The sequence below is a fragment of the Vombatus ursinus genome, unplaced genomic scaffold (assembly GCF_900497805.2).
Source record: "Vombatus ursinus unplaced genomic scaffold, bare-nosed wombat genome assembly UNPS02012082.1, whole genome shotgun sequence".
In the NCBI taxonomy this organism is placed as follows: Eukaryota; Metazoa; Chordata; class Mammalia; order Diprotodontia; family Vombatidae; genus Vombatus; species Vombatus ursinus.
In genome coordinates this window covers 3638468-3660594 of record NW_020951860.1, presented here as the reverse complement: position 1 = coordinate 3660594, position 22127 = coordinate 3638468, and the positions used below count along the sequence as shown (strand labels likewise).

The following is a 22127-nucleotide window of genomic DNA, read 5'->3' as shown; positions in this document are numbered from 1 at the left end:
TAGAGCAGGCTAAAGATCCCACGCTGAGCAGTACTGGAAGCAGACCTATGAGGTACTGCTGGCTTCTATCCTTCCAGCCTGAGGGAGAGATCTCCCCTCCCCCAAAAGTCACAGAGTACTAGAGAGAGGCTGGCTGGCTCTTATTCCCAGGATGCTCTACAGACAGTTTTGCAAGGGGGCAGCAGGACAGCCTGGACCACCTCTATCTTCACTGATTCTAAAATAACAAAATGCCAAACCTTCCTGACAACATCAGCTGCCAACAGTGTGATTCACAGAAGAAAACCTGTTATATTTATTTGAGAAAAGATCAAACTGCCACAAAAATTAAACTTACCTAGCACAGGTAACATGCAGACAGACAGAGGGTGGAATAATGACTCAGAAATCTTACTTTGAGAATGCTATCATTTAATATCTCAGGATCTATAGAGATTATTAACTCCAATTTATTACTATTTTGCTAAATTACTTCAAACCAGCTCTTTAGTTTTTACATCTAGTCAAATCACAAGAAAACACAAACAACAATAAATAATGGACCATTTTACATATCTTATATATCATAGGAACTTTACAACAACCTAAGAGATAAATGCCCTACAGGACAGCAAGATGGCACAGTAGATGAAGCACCAGCCCTGGAGACAGGAAAACCTGAGTTCAAATAAAGCCTCAGACACTTACTAGCTTTGTAACCCTGGGCAAGTTACTTTAACCTCCACCTGCCTCCGTTTTCTCATCTGTAAAATGGGGATAACAGCCCTTACCTCCCAGAGCTGTAGTGAGGATCAAATGAGAGAATAATTGTAAAGCACTACATAGATGTTAGCTATCATTACTGTAATTTTAGATTACAGCACTGAGGCTTAGAGCCCAAGGTCACAGAGCTAATAAGTTTCAGAGGCAAGACTTTAAAACCAGGTTTTCTTGATTCAAGTGTAATATCCTTATGTCCCCACAATACAAAACTACCTCTCACTAGACTGTCCTGGGAGATTTTTAAAAATCTAATTTTAACTTTTCATATAATCAATTTTTATTGATGTCAACAATGTCTGTTGATTATTGTTTTTATTGATGTTAGTCATTAAAATCTCAAATTTTTATATAATCCCAAATCTTAACACAGGATTCATTGGAAAAGATCCTGACGTTGGGAAAGATTGAAGGCAAAAGGAAAAGGGAACAGCAGACGATGAGATGGAGAGATAGCGCCATGGAAGCAACAAACATGAACTTGGACAGACTTTCAATGACAAGTGGAGGATAGAAGGGTTTGGTCCACGGGGTCAGTCAGACATAACTGAACAACAACAACAACAATAACAACAACAATCTCAACAATGATTTGAGCATCTGTTTTATGCAGGGTACTGTGAGATATCTATATCTATATCTGCATGTATCTATATATGCATATATATCTGTATATATCTATGTGCAGGATACTGTGATATAAATGTGTGTATATGAGTATGTGTGAATATATATATATATATTTTACCCCACCCCACCCCCGAAACACAGAGAGAGAGAGAGAGAGAGAGAGAGAGAGAGAGAGAGAGAAAGAGAAAGAGAAAGAGAAAGGCAGTCTTTGCCCTCAATGTACTTACTTGATTGAGGCCAATTCTCCATTGGATTTCCCCTGTACTGGGTCTTCCTTGTACATTCGAGTTCCATAGAAATACCAATACAATGCACCAGTGCTGTCTTCACCCAAAGGTTCCACTCGGAGGCTATCTGCATCCAAACCCTACAGCCAAAAGCAAAGTGAAGAAAGGAAGAAGACTAAAATAAGAACTCAAAAGCTACACAGTGTCCAACCAAATTATAAAATCCTCAAGGGCAAGTAGATGGAAATTTTGGGATATAACAAAGAAGTACTGGTAATCTAATAATTTGGTTTAGAGCAATTTTTCCTCAATTGCTTCAGCCCACATTGCTACACCTCCATCTTAACCCTCGGCAAACTCTATTTCAACTCTGAGCCAGTACAATAGGTAACTGTTTACAAAGGGGTCCCACCTCCAACAACCTTCCTATAATGTACCCCAGAGCAAAGCTAAATGAAGAAGTTATCCAACCCATTTCAGATGGGAGAACATTTGATTTTAGATCTATATCTTCTCTCTACAATCTCCTCCTAAAGATGCTGAAGGTGAGAGAAAGGAGAAAAATGTCAAAGACATAAAAAAGATCGAAGACAAAGGAGAAAAAAGACAAAGGTTTCTTTACTCTCTAACTTTGTGACTTTCTCAAGCCAACATTTATTTTCCAAGATGTACTGAATTTTCAACTAATTTTAATGTTCTAATCAAATAGGAAGAGGAAGATAATTTGACAAACCTTAATTTAGTGACATTTATTTGCATTCCTGCAGAGGTGGTACAAGTTTTTACCCCCCCCCTTCAAGATTCTATTTAGTCTAGTTCAGGTGTGAAAGAAGGTAGATCCAAACTAAAAATTCCATCACAGTTTTTTTAAGGCAATACAATTTACTCTCTTGGTAAAAATAGTCCATCATCTATACATCTTTCAGATGTTGGACCCCATTATAACAAAACAAATTAACTTCTAAATCCTCATTCCTTGACTCTCTCCTTGTTTTATATTCTAACCCCATTTCTAAGTGTTGTCTTTATTCTTCCAGGGGCCAGGACTGCCAGTTAAACACCTTAAGGAGATCGAAGACATCGTCTGCATCAAGCCGGTAATCACAGAGGCGATGGAGAATCTCCACTCGAGTGCGAAGAGGCAGGTCTTGAAAACTGGCTTCTCTCAGGGGGTTGGGTTTCCCCTCCTCAAGTTCCCAGCGATAGTTGATGATGTCTTCTAGGTAGCTATGGAATGTCTGAGACCTAGTCAGAGAGTCCCAATTATAAAAACATTTTAGCACATGATGAAGATGGTGAAGGACATTTGGAGGGGTGAAAAGGGGGTGGTGTAGGGAAGCTGGCACTGAGGAAGCAGACATCTCAATCAGGAAGAAACACAGGATAATTAAAAGGATCTGAAAGGCCTGCTGAAGGAAGCTCACTATTATATATAATCACCTGTGTGTTTGTGTCTACCTTTAGGGAGGTCAAAGTGCTTTGGAGAGCTTTGGGAGGACTTCATTGTTTCTTTCTGGTCAAAGGAAAACTTACTACATTCCTATGAAATATACAGAAAGGGAATAATATTCCACTTTGTAAATGATGAAGCAAAAAAGTGATTTTCCCTAATTTTTGTAGTTAGTGGGGACACACATATCTCTTTATTTTTAAAAATAATTTATTTTTATTTTTCAACATTCACTTCTATAAGCTTTAGAGTTTTAAAATTTCTCCCCCTTTCTCCCCCCAAGATGGCATGCAATCTGATATAGGCTCTATGTATACATTCCTATTAAACTATATCTTCATATCTTAAGCATCAGAAACTTACTAATGTAAAGGACTACTCTGAGTACTGTTCCTTTTTCTCTGACAATCTAAATCTGATTAGTCTAAATGAGTCAATTTTATTCTATGTCTTACACAGACTGCTACCCTAGAGAACAAGGAAGTTTCCCCTGATTTTCAGTTATAATCAAGTAGTTACAACTTTAGGGAAATTTCCAGCATATACTATTTAGTAATTTTTTTAATGAAAAATTATATTCACTGAATAGTGTTAATTGCTTTAGTAGTTAAATTAAGCACCTATATATACTTTTGAATTAATCGGCAAGGAAGAACAAAAAAATACCATGTACACATATCTCTTTAAGGTTTGCAAAGCACCTCACAAATATTACCTCATTTTTAGTCTTACAACAACCTCAGGAAGGAGATGCTATTATTATCTCCATTTTGCAGATGAGGAAACTGAATGGCAGATAGAAGTAATATGGCCTGCCCAGGGTCACACAGGCAGGATTTGAACTCAGCTCTTCCTAAATTTAGGTTTAGTCTTCCATCAATGGGTTTATCTAAGATCAAATAAATTAATATATGTAAAGTGATTTGCACTATATAAATGCCAAGTGCTATTATTATTATATTATCATCATCATCGGTTCCCCCACACACCTGTCACTTGACAAAGCCAGAATGTTTCAATATCTACTATTTCATAGGGGAAAATGAAAAAGTAAAGAGTCACGGGGAAAAAAAAACTCAACAGGTAACAGACTTATTCCCCTTTTAAACAGGAAAGGAAGCCATCTTCTAAAAGCTATGGGTAACCTTAGGTTATCGGCCCTAAGCATAAATGTAATGATCTAAAAATTATAATATGGGTCCTAAATTTGTTTCCATTGTCCAACTTACATTTAAGGTTCAATTTCTGTGCATCAAAAACTCTTCCCCTCTCAAATGGATATATAAAATAAGCCCAGAGAAAAAAAATAAAGATTTTTTGAAAAAAGAGGATTTTTTTCCCCCTGGTATTGGTAGGGGGGCTATGGAGTAAGAATAAACAAGGGGTGCATAATGCTACTTATGTACAAATCCTTTCTCCTACTGCCAGGTGCAATTTGGTGGTTACACAAGGCTTTTCTTCTCATTTCCCCCCTTATCTTTTGCAATTAAGGAAAACTGCTGATTCTGAGACACTGCATCATTCTGGGAGCCCCAGACTGATGTCATGAGAGAGGATGGCAGCTTCATTACAGCAAGCAGACAGGCAGGCTGGTCTGAGAGAGAGAGAGAGAGAGAGAGAGAGGGAACTCTCTTATTCAAACAGTGAAATGGAAGCATGCAAAAATACTAGCCAAGCAAACATCTGTGTGTATAAACAGTATTCTTTGTGCTCACAATCTGTCTGAAAGCCTCCTTTTCTCTCACAGAATTGCATGTTTGGCATTCCTTTTTTCTCTGATATGGTTGCTTCAATTAACCACCCAGTTATCCTCAAAGTTTTCTTAAGGCACCCTCATGCTTACTTACAGACATGCACCTCCCTCTCTTTAAGCTACAGAATGTTTCAAGATAAGAGAAAGGTTTGCATAGCATTTTTCTAAGAACTCTGGATCCTTACCTCCTAATTTTAAAGAATTTATAAACAGCTATGTAACAACATAAAGAGGAAAATTTTTCTAAAGAGATGGGTTAAGAGAAATCCTAATTTCCTCTAATTTTATTTGAGCATTATGTAAGTATTAAATAGTAGCAAAGTTAAATACAGGGAAAGGTTGGATGTTGAAGAGAAAGCGGTTTTATATTTTAGTTACTTCGAAGCGATCAATCACATCAACTAACGATACTGGCCATTTCTCCCTTATATCTATTTTTGATGTCAGCTGATTACTTTAAAAATGAGATGGTGACATTTAAATAAGTGTTAAGCAGACTGATATCAGATCAATTAGTTCTTTGCACAACTGGGTCTACTTCCCTCTCCTTTCTGGCAAAAGCTCCAGGGCTCCAAAGTAGGCCATTGTCCTACTCATCTCCCCTCCCCCAGCAGCAGAGGGAAAAGCCTCAGGCTATTATCATTCAGCAGTCAACTAAGTAAGGTAGTTTGGAAAGGCTAGGGGAGGTCAACTTTTGGGAGCTCCTCCCTCCCCTCCCCTCATCCTCACATTATTTACCTCCTTTCTTCTGACAAAAAAGTTTACTGAGCTTAAAAAAGGGTAAAAGTCTCCTACTTTGGGAGCTAGTGAGTTTTGGAGAAATGAATGGTAGCAATATTCCATCTGGCTTTTTTCCTACTAGAGCCTTCCTCCAATTGACTACATTCTCAAACTCTGGAAGGAAGGTCAAGTTGGAACGGTTTTGAGTATGTGTTTACTGTCCCAAAGACTAAATTCTTAGTTCACTGAATCTCACCACTGGGCAACTGTCCTCAGGATGATTTGTTTTTGACCACAGCAACTCAAGAGAGACTAAATCTACTAAGCTGTAGAGTACCCACACAGGCATTTATTACTAAACAATTAAAATAATTTTGCTCCATAGCTCTTCCTAATAATGGCTATTGATATTTAAAGGGGGCAAAGTACTTTATACATACATTCTCATTTGACCCTCACAACAACACTGAGATAAGTATAAACATATAATGGATATGACCTCTATTTTAAAGAAGAGGAAACTGAGGCAAGTTAAGTGACTTGTCACACAACTGGTGAGAGTCCCAGGCAGAATTTTAACCCAGTTCTTTCTGGACTCCTAAGTCCAGCTCTTTCCCCTAGATTGTTTTGCCTTTGAAAAGCCAGGAAACCAGCCTAGAGGATGCAGGAATTCCATTGTTAAAAGACTGGGATCCTCCAGTCTTCTAGGAAAGGGATAATTGCCTCTCCTCTAGACAGCAGACCACTCTGATATCACTTCAACTAAAGCCTCCAGACCACCAATATATTAAATGACAAACATTAATGGGCATTCAAAAGAAGTCTTTTAAAAGAAAAGGTTTGGATCAAGTCCTCTGTTGGGTTTTTACAGCCCTTCATAACACCCAGCCTATTGCTACATTTCCAGTTTTTTTACATCTCACTGCCCCAATCCTATGACACACATTGCTGTTCCTTACTGGCTGCTCTCCCTGACAAATTCTCTCTCCATTCTAGTCCAAAGCTGCAGGTCCGACCTTGTCACCCTGGGCACTCCTCCCCCCATTCAATAAAGCCTAGTGGCTCCCTATCACTCCACTATCAAGCATAAAATCCCCAGCCATTCAATCCCTTCATAATCTATGCCCCACCTCAACTGACTCCCCCCCTTGCTATATCTGCAATCTGGTGACACTAGCCTCCTTGCAGTTCCTGGGAGGCATTTTCACAGGCTGGCTTCCACGTCTGTAATTCTCTCCCTTCTCGTATTTGTCTCCACCTCCTGACCTATCTTACTTCCTTCAAATCCCAGATAAAATCCCAGTGTCTTTAAGAAGCCTTTCCTGTTCTCCCTAAATGTGCTAGTTCTTTTCTTTCTGTGATTGTATTCCATTTAGTACCCGACAGATCTTGTTTGGATATGTTGTTTACATGTTGTCAACTCCACTAGATTGCGAACTCCTTGAGAGCACAAACTGTTTTTTTGCCTTTTTTTTTTTTTTTTAAATTTTAGGCTCAGCACAGTGCAAGAAGCACAGTAGGCACTTTATGTTAGTTGACTCAAATCAGGATGCTATGAATAATAAATGGACAAGTGTTAATTACTTACTGAAAATGAGATACACAGATATGCTTTCCATTTTATATAACCATTTGAAAAATTATAATACAGTGAGGGTAGAGGTAGTAATTTATGATAAGGAATCTCATAGGCAAAACTTCTGATCCTAGCATCAGATTGTGTGCATCAGGAATTCTGAATGGGTATTTTTAAGTGTATTCCTGGAACAGTAAGAGATGAGCAAGAAAACAAGAAAGCAAGTAAATATTTGGTTTGGTAATGGCTTCTAGTACATTCAAGGTAGGTAGAAAGTAAAGACTTGCTGAAAAGGACATCCCAGATTAATAGGACAATAAGCAAAGACATGAATTTTTAAAAAAGCAATATACATTTCCAATACATATTTTTCTATGGTCTTCTGAATAATTAGGTGCTATAAGATGAAATACCAGCAAATATAAGGACAATAAATACCATCTTTTCAAATTTAAAGAACCACTTGCCTAAGACAAAGATGCTCAAAGCACTGAGTATTAAGAAGGAACTTCAGTAATTAAGTTTTTTGGGGGGGGGGGGGGGCGAAGGGGGGAGTGTGATAGGGTGTGGAGAGTTCCAAGGAACCCATATCTAATCAGGTATACAATTACACCTAAGACCAAAATGAAAGTAGCCTGGACGGGTTGATTTATTCTATCGTGGGAATATACAGACCTCTTCTACATCTCAGGCAAAACCCCGTGAGAACAGTGTGAACAGAAACTACATGGAATCATCCTACAGAGCAGGAATCTGGGGCTACTAATGAAAAAACTGCAATCTATTGAGATAGTATTCTGGGCCAAATTTCACTGGATACTTTAAAACTTTAGAGCAGCTATGTGGGCGCAGTGAATAGAGTGCCTGGCCTGGAGTCAGGAACTCATCTTACTGGGTTCACATCTGGCCTCAGACACTTACTATAGCTGGGTGACCCTGGGCAAGTCACTCAACCCTGTTTGCCTCAGTTTCCTCACCTGCAAAATGAGCTGGAGAAGGAAATGGCAAACCACACCAGTATCTTTGCCATGAAAACCCCAAATGGAGTCACAAAAAGCCGGACGTGACTAAAAAAACTCTGCAACAACAACTTTAAAACTACTGGTATCATTATTCCATACACTAGCAGGTCAGTCAAACTTGATTCAGTTTTCCTATTAATTAGGTAAGTTGATAACTAAGAATTGAGTAACTGCTCCAAAATCTCATGGTGAGCTTGTGAGTCAGTCTGAGGGCAAGAACTTTCCTGATTTCTATTGCTGAACATAACAGAATGAGAGAAGAGCGTAATATGCTGGGTACATTCTAGAGAAACAAAAACATTGCTATAGACCAATTCATTAACAATTTCTGGATCTTAGGGTCATTATATTTTGGATTGGAATGGGCAATGGGTTCAAAGTCTTAAGTCTGCAAGAAAATACCTGGCTATGAGTAAATCACCAAGAAGGAAATATGCAGAGATGAGGGAACAATGCGAAGTGTTTTTTCAGAAAAATCAAGAAAACGATGCACTAAAAATGAATGGTACAGCAATTCAAAGAATCAGAGGAAGAGTCTGGGAGCAGTTGGAGTATCAGTGAAAGTGTAACTTAGAAAAGGTAGCCAGGGAAGCTGGGTCATTAGGAGGGAGTCCTCAGTAATGTCTCAGTAAGTGCAAAAAAATTGAGGGAGCCAGGAAAGAAAAGGTTTAAGATGAAATCTAGTTTATTAACTAAGGAGCAGGCATTCCAGGGAGAACAAGTAGTAGGGTTTCGGTGTTTTAGAGGTGGGATATGGGGGCAAGGATAGACTGAAGAGACTGCGAATAAGGGCATGGTTTGTGGGAGGCTGAGAACAGGGTTTGCGCAATGGCAGCTGAGAGTTCAGAAACCTTGGGAAGGGGAGAGGTATGATGGAGTAGCAGTATATTAATCATTGAAAAATAAATCCAGGAAGGTTACGGTCCATAGGGGTTCTACCTGGGGACATCCTTGTGTAGCTAGAAGAGGGGAGAGACCCAGGTCAGGGCAAGCGAACTGCTACAGAGTTGTAGGTAACTGGAGAGGGTGATGAAATGAATGGCTGCTCAGGAAGGAAGGCACAAAGCAAGACAACTATATGGAGTATGAGAGAGATAAAAGAACAGAGTAGAGTGTTGTATTCCACAACCGCTCTGTCCACCGCTGCTACTACCTGAAGGAACACAGAATACTATATGCAGGCTGTTCCAAAAGTCTGAAATTGTGGACACCTTCTATTAAGCACCTCACATTATGATAAAGAAAGTCTTTTTCCATCCCAGTTCTCCTCTTTTCTTTCATTCCCTGTCCTGTTAATTGTGCCTGAGGCATTGTCTGGCAGAAACCATGGACTTCATGCCCGTGGAATAAAACCTTCCTCTGCCCAGTTTGCTTGTGACTAATCATTTCAAGTGCTTTACCACAATGCTACTTTAGAATACCGATTCACACTACTGCCCTTATTCCAACTTCCTGTGGCAAAAACAAAAAACAAACAAAAAAAACCACTTGCAACAAATGGTCCCTTTCCTTGTCCCCAATCAGGTTCATATTAAATAACTTAAATACTTTCATTCCAGAAACAAAAGTTTAGATACTAATTATGCTGCTCACTCCTCATTCTCCTCCCACTTGTCTGACTGCTCCTCAATGTCCTTTGGGCCTTCATTCCAGTCCTCCTCAGGGCTCTGGACTTTCTCCTAATCCGTTTTATTTCACATGGACTCGTCTTTGTGGGGATCTAAAGACAGTGGGTCTGGACCTCTCAATGTAAAATTCACAGCTTTATCCTTATACAAGCTGTCTTAAAAAAATCAGTCTTTACTCAAGTTTTAGTTAAGTCTAGTCTTACTACAAAGTCTTACACTAAGACTTCTGGGACACTGTGTATAAAGCTTCAGAGACGTTCATATCAAGTCCTCTCCTTCCCCCTAGACTTTTAAATTAAGAAAATATATTGCCATTCATTCTCACTCAACCACTTCACAAATCAATTTCCCAGAATCAAGTGAGAAGAGATAAAGCTTATTATACTAGGAAAAACAAAACAAAACAAAACACTGGGCCTGTGTCCAGAACTAAGCACCAAATGTGTGACTTTAGTTAAGTCACCTCTGTGGGGCTTGGTTGCCTCATGTATAAAAATATAGGTTTGGAATAATAAACTCTCCGAGCTCTATAATACTGTGACACAGAATACTTGATGTATTTGATTGAATTCATTTTTATCATATTGTGATTTAATTTCCTCATCTACAAAATGTGTAAGGTTATTTGTCAAATGCATTGGGCTTTGTATGAAAAAAGTACTGTCAAAATGACTCACATTAATAAAAATTGAGGATTCCACATGTATGAAAACTCACAAAGGATTTTTTTCTTAGTCAAAAGGATTATGTAAAGTTTTCTGTTACACTGACCTGCTCAAAGGCCAAAATAAGATCAGGCAGAAAGAAGGTAAGATTTATTTATTTTTAAAAATTTTTAATAATACATATTTTGTTTCTATATTGCCTATGCTTCCTGAGCTAATCCTGCATATTCCTTCTCTCTCCTAGAGGGCTATCCCTTGTGAGACTATAGAAACGTTAAAAAAAAAATTTAGCAAAAACAAGCCAACGTGTTGAAAAACTCTGAAATCCTACATAGTGCTCTGTATCCACATAACTCTACATTTGCAAAGAAGGAATATTGACTTTGAGGCCAAGCATGGTCACTACAATTTGGCAGCATTAAGATTCCATTTTGTCGCTGTTCTTCTCTCATCGACAAGTGTTGTAGTCAGCAAGTATGTAGTTTTCTGGCTCTGCTGATTTAACTCCATTCATATCAGTCCTGTCAAGCTTTCCTACAGTCACCATTTCTTAGAGGGCAGCAAAGTTCCATCACATTCATGTACAACAAATTGTTCAACCATTCCCCAATCAATAAGCATTGGATTCTAGTTCTCTGTACTAAACTGTATTTATTATACTTTTAGACTCCTTGTGCTCATTTTACTCCCATGTGGTATAATATCCATTGTTGGCAACAGCTATTACGCATTATTTCAGATGCATAATCGGTGCCAACAACGAATCCATTTGCAGATACTGAATAGTGTGAAGTAGTTTTTGGCTACTGAGTGGTTCTGATTTGTTTTGGGAGTTTTGAAATATCCTGGTAAACGTGTAAATTGCTTTCCCTCCCAAGAAATACTTAAGTCAAAAAAAGATTACTCACGTGATATCCCTTCTCTGATAGCAGCCCTGAAGCAGGCAGGCGATCAGGTCACTGATAAATTCCACGTCATCCCTATGAAGGGCGGCTTCTAATTCCTAATGAGAGGGAGAGAGAGATGGCAAGATCAAACACAGATGGTGATTTCACAAAATTCCTCCTGGCCCACCACCAGCAGGAAGTGCTTAAAGGTTAGTATAGCAGCAGGAGCTTCAGAGCTGTACCAGCCCTACCCTCACAGACACCTTTGCAATCAGGCTGTGTTTCCCTGGAGCATACTGTTAGCTCAGGGGCCTTATTCCTACTCAATCTTAAGGAAAAAGAAGAAGGAAATGTATCTTTTCCCTTTAATTTTATCACTGTTAGAAGTAGACATAGGAACTAAAGACTATGGGTCTATTTTAATGACAATCAAGTAAACAAAGAAAAGTAAACATCTGATTAATTAAAAAAAGGTATACTTTGGTTACTTAGCTGGTCCTACAGCAAAGACTATTGTCTCAGATTTAAAGAATGACTACAGAGCTCAGTGTGTGGCAAATCTTGTTTGGGGGATACTACAATTATATAATTCATGAAAAATTACCAGACTGAAAAGCATTGTGTTTAATCTTACATCATCTAGAGAAATGAGGTAATGTCTATACTAATAGAAAACTAACTCTAGGTGAAATGCTGTGTCTTCCTTGGGGGCTTAAAGATGACCAGGTCTCAAAACTCCAAATGAAAACAATTACTTAAGGAAGTATCATCTGGGAAGGAAAATGGCAGCAGAATATTTTTATAGAAAATTCCAGCCTCCCCAAAAGAGACAATGCTACTGTTCTAGCAGAAGTAACATGGTCTGAAAGTGCCATCAATTCTTAATTTATGTGAATTACATTTCGGCAAGGATGTGGGTCTGAATGTTGACTACAAACAATTTTCTCATGAGTCCTTTTAGCCCACAGTTTAATTAAGTCATAACAAGTAGCCACAATACACAGAAGACTCAACTATCTATGAATCTGGGTTCTCAGTTTATGAACACCAAGCAGTATCAGACCTAACACCAATTACATGGTCCTCTGCCCCAGTGATCTTGTAATAATAACTGACATTAATAGAACATTAAGCTTTTTAATACATTATCACATTTGAATCTCACAACAATAATGATGTGGTTACTATCCAAATCTTTAGTGTTGCCCAGGTCACAGAGAGGGTGGGGGGAAAATGGAGTGCTCCAGGTCCCAGGACCAGAGTAGGAATTCCAGTGGAAATGCAGGCAACATGGGCTTAGAAATGGTCTGGCCATCTGGCCAACTCCTCAGCACTTGGGACACAGAAGGAGTCAGTCTGGCCCTTAGGTCCCTCCCCTTCTTAGGTTCTTGTCTTGCCCCTGGGGAAGGCACCAGAGATCTGCTGGGCTTCCAAGGGAGGCAGAGCTCAGCTGCACTGGCCACACTCGGGCTCTTTCCTGGACCCTGGGGGAAGGTAGAAGCCTAAAAGGTCTCCTGCCTCGGCACTTCTAACTACAGGCTGCTGAGGGATGCAAAGCCCGGCAGCTGGGTCCCTCATAGGCTGTATGGCTCCTTCTATACTTGTGGCTTTGCATCTACAAAGGCAGCAGCAGCAGTTTATGGGTTCCACACTTCCTTTGGCTCTCTGCCTCCCAGACCTTTAGGTCTCTCTCTCTCTCTCTCTCTCTCTCTCTCTCTTCTTGGTCACCATCTTTTGGCCCCTAGATTTCTCTCACCCCTTTCTCAGAACAGGCCAGATCTCAGAAGCTGAGGATGACTTTGTGTGAGTGAAGGGATGGATGATGGATGGCCTTCCTCTTCTCTTCTAGTAAAGGAGGAGGCAGGGCCTACCAACACACCCTCTTCTTGGCTTCTGGCCTGCTCCTCCCTGGGGGAGGGAGCAAGAGCCAGGAGCTTCTCCCTCAGCCTTGTAATATGCATTTCTTGGGGTTATCAAACACTAGAATTTTGGTTGTCTCTCTTTTCATGCTTATCTAGTCTATTCCACATTTGTTTGTTTTTAAAGGCCAGTATCAAAGAGTTTTGAAGACAACTGCTTTATCATATAGTTGGAGGTCTGTTAATACTTCATTCTTATTTTGTTCTCAGTACTTTCCTTAGGATTCCAGACCTCTTGTTCTTTCAGATTAATTGTTGTGGTTTTGTCCAGTTAAGACAAGTGCCTCCTGAATAAGTTTTCAAATGGTTATATAAAGTTGCCCCAGGGGACAGGGCAAGGTGGATAATGGCCAAAATTATTGGATATTTTAAAGTATAAATACATCTGCTTTACTCAATGAAAACAAAGTTCAAATCCAAGTCAACAAAAGTGAGAATAAAAGTAAGTCAACTAAAGTGCAAATTTGTGATAACTGACAGAGAATGCAGCCCCAATTAATTTGATACAATATCTACAAATGAGATCAAAGCAGGCGTATTATGGGTTCAAGATACATGGGTTGAATCATCCACTGCTCCCCCCATTTGAATGTGAATTATATAAACTAAAAGTTCACCAGTCTTTGTGTAGAACTTAAAAGTACTCACATTGTAATTTTCAAAATCACTTTGGTAAATACAATAAGCTGGTTTAAAAACCAAAAAAAAAAAACAAACAACAACCACCCTCTACAGGGTGAGGAGCCTCCGGCCTCCAGGCCACATATGGTCCCTTGGGTGCTGCCTTTTGACTGAGTCCAAGTTCTACAGAACAAATCCTTTTATTAAAGAGATTTATTCTGTGAAGTTTGGATTTAGTCAAAGGGCTGCACTTGAGGACCTAGAGGGCCACATATGGCCTCAAGGCCGAAGGTTCCCCACTCCTGCTACAAGATTTAAGTAACTAACATGTGAATGGTTATAGATAATCATTTGACAGCTATCATTTTTAAAAATATAATATAAGCCTCTGTGATAAATACACAACCAATTTAAAAAGAAATTCCACTAGAGTGGCTGAAACTAGTATAAACAAAAATAAGAGAAATAATAGGAACTACAGAAACAAGAAATGTATATTACACATACACATATAAAATTAGGATTCAAAAGTACTGTTACTGATGGAAAGAAAGGCAAGATGGCTGTGTTTGCTTTTGTAGCTCAATTAGGACAAAACAGACTACAAGTATTAGTTTTAAAAAGGTAATCATGCAATGTGATTCACGTATGTTGCAGAATTGCTTAAACTTGATAAATATGAATGAGGAGCTACAATTTTAAATTGTTGACACCTTCGTAAACAATTTTATAAAAATCTATTATAAGGAAGGCTCTTTAAATAATATGGGTAAAGATACTAATAATTCTGTGTTAACTGAAATGCACACAGGCTTCCTCACACTAAAGGACTCTGAAGGATACTTGAGCTAAAAGAAGAAATTGCTATTTTTAGTAGATAAGAATGATGCAAATATATACCAAAAATTTCCTCCTGACCCTTGTATATTCAGTGCCTATTTTGAAAAACCAAATATTCCAAATAAAGTTTCTACAAGGTCCTCATGGTCATACTCTAATCTTGAAAGACAAAATAACTGCATTTATGAAAAAGCTGGATAATAAATTTTCCTAATTATTATTATTATTTTTAATTTTGAAACTACTTGCCTTGCAAATAAAATAAAAGAATGAATAAAGATGCCATGTGCCACGGCTAAATATGATATGTAGTTGGTCTCACTCCATCTGAGAAAGAACTAATAAGAATGTAGGTTGAAATAAGCATTTGAACCTGAAAATCTTATGTTTGGCAATAAATATAGAAAAACCATGTGGTGATTGTTTATCTTTCAGGAAGGAAGGAAACAAACATTTGTTAAGGGTGTACTATGTGCCAGGGAATGAGCTAAGTGCTTTACAAATATTATCTCATTTGATTTTCACAACAACCACGGGAGGCAGGTGCTATTATTATCCCCATTTTACAGTGTGAGAAAAGGTTGTAGTGAGTGGTCCAACCCACTTAGTGAGTAGGTGTTTATACATGACCTGTGTAGAAGGATAGAAGGTGTGGCAGGGTCAAGTGAAGCAGGTTTAAGGATGAGAGTGGGGCGTAGATGCGAACATACCTGTAGACAAAAGGGAAGGACAAGCAAGAAACCTGAGTTCAAATTCCGAGTCTCACACTTAATAGCCATGGAACCATGGGTGTAGCCTGAGTTTCAGTTTCCTCATCCCTAAAATGCTTGCAACTACCGACCTACCTTATGCACTTATGTGAGATAAGTTCTTTATAAACTATGCAATTAAAACTCACGTAGTCAGGAGAATTATGAGTTCAAAGCTATTCCACCTACTGGTAAACCAGGAGAACAGAATGGGGAAAACAGAAGATACAGAAATAAGTCAAGAACAAGCAATCCTATGGAAATCTTAACTACACCCAGGCCCCCACCCTTCCCCAAGGTTCTCCAGTATCCTGAAGGGGTGGGGCTGGGGGAGTAAACTCTCATCTCCTTCACAGGATCTAGCCCCTACCAAGAGTGTTTGTTTCCCCAATTTTAGGTCAGATTAGCCTTAACAAAGGAATATTTACTTCAAAGCTATAACAAGAGAATATACAAACACCTCTCACCAACACCGGGGGCTGGGAGGGAAATAGCCCTGGCACTACCTCATTCTAGGTGACGGTGACTAGATTCACAATTTAGCTTAGTTCATATACAGCATTATTCCCACCAAATTCCAAAGCCCCCTTGGGCTTGTGTCTCAGAGACACTGATTTCTCAGGGCCTCCCTTGCTGGGCTGCAAGTAACATCTGGCCTGGAATTTGGGCTCCAAGGTCACCATAACTGTCCTGAGCTACCACTCCCAGATCCGGGATGTTTCCTCCTACACCCAGAGCTGAAAAAGACAAAGAAAACAGGACCAAAATGCCAAGTCTTTTTCTCAGTACACAGGGTCGAAGGGGAAGAGGTAAGGTGGTGCTCCAGGGCTTCCCCAATTACTATATGATGACCCTGGTGAGTGAACATTCTTTCATCTAAGGATGCACCAGAAAAGGGAGTAGCAAGCCTGGGTGCCTCAAGTGAGGTAAGTTTAAAAATACTGGCAGTTCTGGCTAGGTAGCCAATGGAAAAAGACTCTTCCCGAACAATGCACGTGTTAGATTAGTTTTGGTGAACCAGCCTTTTCCCCCCTCTTTCAAAAAAAGTCTTTGTTCTAAGGGATGGGGGGGACATGCCCTAGCAGCAACATATCCAGAAGTTAATGACACAAAACATTTTTTTTTAAAAGAATGACAACTGGCTATAGTGTTTTAATCCCACTCCTGATTAAACTCTCTTGTACTCTCAAATCTGAATACTTGTCTTATTTCATCAAGTTCGTATTTTCCCAATAATGCCAAACGACTTAGAATCATTAAGCATTATGGTCTCAGAAGATTAAAAAAATTTCAGGCAATCACAAGAGAATTGGAAAGGACTTAAAAGCAGGTTACTGCATATAACCAGAGAGGACTTGTGTGAAATGGTATAATGAACGAGGGAGCTCTTGGAAGGATAAATAACTCAGGCATGGCTCCAGGGCAGCACTGGCAGCATAAAAGGTCAAAGCATCAGAAGGAGTTCTGCAGCATATTGAATAGATCACGTGGGGAGGACTTACATCATGCATCACCTGCCCATCAATAAAAGACTTCTTGAAAATGTATCACTGGTCTTTTCCTTGATTTTCCCATCCTATGTAAAGAAAACATCTGATTTTTTTTTCAATGTTGATTTTTCCTGATGTAGGTCCTCCTTTCAATAATGGAACATCCCACAGCCCCTCTTTCATCTCTGTGAGTTGGTATACACCTCCTCCCACCCCCCAATATTCCCCACGTGGTAGACAATCTTTGGGTGATAACATTTTCTGTAACTAGCCTGCCTGGTTCTCAGAACACACAATCTATGGCCTTTCCAAACCCTGAGATCCTTGAGGGTAGGGACCCTGTCTTATCCAAACTTTCGATCTCCTCTAATACGTAAAAAAACAAAACAAAACAAAACAAAAAAAAAACTTGGGATATTTAAAAATTAAGATCTCTTACATATTATGCTCTATAGGCATAATATTTTAAGATATTAGGTCCCGATGAAGCAAACTGGTCCTGCTGTTGAAATGAAGGACTAGGTCATTACTTGATCAGAGGAAAAAGCATTATTAATTGTAGAATGGGGGGTAAAACCTAAAGAGGACTCTTTCAGAGGGTTTTCTGAGCAACAGGTAATTTTAATAATTTTTTTAAAAAAAGTAAATACTAGCAAATCAATATAAAAGCTATTATTTTCTGTAGAACTCAAAACCTTACTAATTCATCCCAGAGATGCAAGTATTAAACCGAAGCAGTAAGAGACATTCACTTTCCAACATTCACCTCCTTTTGCCTTTCTCTCTCTCTGAATACTAAACGTTGAGCCTAGAATCTGAACCTTTCCTTCCAAGACCCTGACACAAGGACATGACAGAAAACAGAACCACAGAAGTCATCAGCAGAAAAAGGGGAGGAGGTCCTTCCTTACTCTACAGCTTCTAGAGGAGCTGGTGAGAGTAAAGCAGGGTGGATTCTCTTTGCTACTGGTGTTTCAGCTCATTATGAAAAGTCTTTTGCATATTTCTACCTCCACCAGACCAAGCACCTCAACAATGGCAGGGAATATTATTAAAGCAGTATAAACAGCAGGAAGCATTAAGTAAGAGTGAAGTCACCTCCAGGAGGCACTATGAATAAATGAATAAAAAAGCATTTATTAAAGTATTTTCTTTACATATGCCGGGCACTGTGCTAAGAATTGGGGATGCAAATAAACAAGCAAGCAATACAATGGTGCCCTCAAGGAGCTTACATAAAGGGGGAACAGAAAGGGGCAGGAAGTAATAAGTGGAGGGGTGGGAAATCTGCGGCCTCAAGGCTACACGGGGCCCCTCTAAATCCTCAGTCTTCAAGTTTGGCCCTTTGACTGACTCCAAGAGCCCCACTTGAGGACATAGAGGGCCCCCATGTGGCCCTGAGGCCGCAGGTTCTTTACCCCTGAATAAGTGACTTATTGGCTTACATGGTCCTCCCTAAGAACCCAGGCCTGCAAAATCTCAAAATAAAAGGTAGTGAGATAATGCAGCATGCTATTCATTCCTCTAATGTACCACAACTACACAAAACATTTTCCTGAACACTCACACACTGTTCTCTGCTGGGCACACCCATGGGGTCATCCATATCCTGTTTTCTGCAATCTAAAAGACAGCTATGAAAACTAAATACAAATTCAAAAGGAAGAACTTTAAAACCCTAATTCCTTTCCAACAAAGATAAAAACTAATGATTAACCAGAAATTTCCATTGCTGGTTTTTTTTTTAAGTGAGGCAATTGGGGTTAAGTGACTTGCCCAGAGTGACACAGCTAGGAAGTATTATGCATTTGAGGCTGGATTTGAACTCAGGTCCTCCTGACTCCAGGCCAGGTGCTCTATACACTGTGCCACCTAGCTGCCCCCATTGCTGATATTTCTAAAAAGATTTTATGTTCCCTTAAGGAGAGGTGATATAAAACACGCAAAAAAGTCAATTATCATGTTAAAAATGCATTTTTTTGGCTGCAGGCAGAGATGTGTACACCATTTATGATTTGTTCTTGGGTAGATGTCCTCTCCCTCAAAGTCTGGGTGTCTCTTACAGAGGAAGGGGCACCCAAATGCCAGCTGCTAATAAAGTCAGAATGAACAGGAAATAAGGTTTAGAACATAAGCAGAAAAAGGCACTATAGCCTTCCAAAAGCACCTCTAGTTTTGAGGGTTGATGGTCATTTTTCACCTGATATAATAACTTAATTTTATCCGAAAGGTAACTGACACCACGTTAATTATCCATTGGATAGAGCACCAGCCCTGGATTCAGGAGGACCTGAGTTCAAATCTGGCCTCAGGCACATAACACTTACTTAGCTGTGTGACCCTGGGCAAGTCACTTAACTCCATTGCCTAGCTCCACCCCCCCCCAAATTAGTAGAGTATAAATCGTCTTTAGTGAGTTTTATGGTCAGAGACCCAATACTCGAAGTATTGTATATTTATTTATCCCAGAGTTCTAGTTCCCCAAAGGCTAGTGCAGCAATGGGGAGTCTGTCCTTCTGCTTGGTTTCACCACCACCCTGCCCCCACAATGTCCTCAGAACGAACCATTTCAGTGCTTTAAAAAGAAGCACGGGGGGAGGGGAGAGTGGAGCCAAGATGGCGGAGTAAAAGCAGTGACTTGCTTGAGCTCTCCCCCAAACCCCTCCAAATACCTATTTAAAAAAAAATGGCTCTAAACAAATTCTAAAGCAGCAGAACCCACAAAAAAACAGAGGATGGTTGATCGGAAAGGTATATCGCGCCGGGCTGGGAGAGGAGTGCAGTTTGGTGTGGGCACGCAGGCCGCAGTGAACCTGGAACAGGCCTCAGGGGACTGAATCGCGGCCACTGTGGCAGTTTCCAGACTTCTCAACCTATGAACTCCAAAGACAACTTGGAAGGTCAGTGGGAAAAGTCTGTGTCAGTGCGGGGAAAGAGAAGCCGGTAGTCTCAGCTCCAGTCCCTGAGCTCGGCCAGGGCAGCAGCTGCCTCCTGAACTTCTGGCCCACAAACTGAGGGGAAATTAAATGGCTGATCTGAGGGGGATTGCAAATCTCCCTGCTGGTGCAGGATTCTCTTGCTTTGCCCTTGCTTGGATCTGGGTCACAGTTCTGGGTGGCAGTCCTGGGGCGAGGAAGAGCACTGGCATGGTGGAGCTGGTAGTGGCTGTGGAGAGGAAATCCTCCTCACAGTTCCAAGACAGAAAAGAGTGCTTGTGATTACTCATAGACCAGAACACAGGCCAGGAAAGGAGTAAACACCTCGCCCTTGATCATACCACCTTGGAAGAACTGAAAATTTACAGGTCCCTGGAAGTATCTCTGAAAACAGCTGCACAAAACCCCTGAAGCTTGGGACAGTACATTCTCCACAATGCAAACAGACTCCTACCTTAACAAACAGTTTATAACTCAAGTAATTGGCTGGGATCATGAGCAAGCAGTGCAAAAAGAGTCAGACTATATTATCTTACTTTGATGACAAAGAAGATCAAAACATACAACCAGAAGAAGACAACGAAGCCAAAGATCCTACATCCAAAGCGTTCAAGAAAAATATGGATTGGTTCCAGGCTATGGAAGAGCTCAAAAAGGATTTTGAGAAGCAAGTAAGGAAAGTAGAGGAAAAACTGAGAGTGATGCTAAAGGAGACCCAAAAAAATACTGACGAAAATAACACCTTAAAAAATAGCCTAACCCAAATGACAAAAGAGGTCCAAAAAGTCAATGAGAAGAATGCCCTTAAAAGCAAAATTAGCCAAATAGAAAAGGAAGCCCAAAAGCTTACTGAAGAAAATACTTCCTTAAAAATTAGAATGGAGAAATTGGAAGACAGGGAAAATTTGAGAAATCAAGGCACTGTAACACTAATCAAAAAGAATGAACAAATAGAAGAGAATGTGAAATATCTTACTGGAAAAACAACTGACCTGGAAAATAGATCCAGGAGAGAGAATTTAAAAATTATTGGACTATCTGAAAGCCATGATCAAAAAAAAAGAGGCTAGACATCATCTTTCAAGAAATTATCAAGCAAAACCGCCCTGATATTTTAGAACCAGAGGGCAAAATAGAAATTGAAAGAATCCACCAATCTCCTCCTGAGATCCCCAAAGGAAAACCCCTAGGAATGTTGTAGCCAAATTCCAGAATTCCCAGGTCAAGGAGAAAATATTGCAAGCAGACAGAAGGAAACAATTCAAGTATTGTGGAAACACAATCAGGATAACACAGCTTCTACATTAAGGGTCCGGAGGGCATGGAGTATGATATTCTGGAGGGCAAAGGAATTAGGACCACAATCTAGAATCACCTACCCAGCAAAACTGACTATAGTCCTTCAGGGGAAAAAATGGTAATTCAATGAAATAGAGGACTTCCAAGCATTCCTGTGGAAAAGACCAGAGCTGAATAGAAAATCTGACCTTCAAATACAAGACTCAAGTGAAACATGGAAGAGGTAAACAGGAAAGAGAAATCATAAGAGACTTATTAAGGGTGAACTGTTTACATTCCTGCAGGGAAAGATGATATTTGTAACTCATGAGTCCTTTGTCAGTATTAGGGTAGTGGGAGGGAAAAAAATTATATGTTTGTATAGATAGATAGAGGACACAGGGTGAGTTGAAGATGAAGGGGTAATATCTGGAAAATAAAATTAAGGGGTGGGAGAAGATTATACTGGGAGAAGAAGAAAGGGAGAAGTAGAATGAGGTAAAATATCTCACATGAAACAGACAAGAAAAGGCTTTTACAGTGGAGGGGAAATGAGGGAAGGTGAGAAGGAATGAGTGAATCTTATTCTCATAGGATTAGGCTTAAGGAGGGAATAACATACACAATGGGGTATGGACATCTATCTTACTCTACAGGAAAATAAGGGAGGAAGGGGACAAGAGAGCAGGGGGTTGATAGAGGGGAGGGCAGATTGGGGGAGGGGATAATCAAAAGCAAACACTTCTGCTTAAGAGGGACAGGTTCAAAAGAGAGACTAGAATAAATGGGGAGTAGGATAGGATGAAGGGAAATATACTTAGTTTTTCACAACAGGACTACTATGGAAGTGTTTTGCATGACTACACATATATAACCCGTATGGAGATGCTTGCCTTTTCAATGAGGGTGGGTGGGGAGGGAGGGAGGAAGGGAGAAAATTTGTAACCCAAAGTTTTAAAAACACATGTTAAAAATTT

General features: G+C 39.8%; 1 protein-coding gene across 1 annotated transcript in view; it reads right to left on the bottom strand.

The window, feature by feature from the left end:
• The window catches only part of LOC114039562 (cat eye syndrome critical region protein 2), a 146874-nt gene that overhangs the window by 38524 nt on the left and 86223 nt on the right, over positions 1–22127 (bottom strand). The window contains exons 2-4 of the mRNA XM_027857355.1: positions 11339–11433; positions 2678–2861; positions 1617–1756 (exon numbers count right to left, since the gene is read on the bottom strand). Of these exons, the coding sequence (XP_027713156.1) occupies positions 1617–1756; positions 2678–2861; positions 11339–11433 (419 nt within the window). The remainder of the gene's footprint in view (positions 1–1616; positions 1757–2677; positions 2862–11338; positions 11434–22127) is intronic.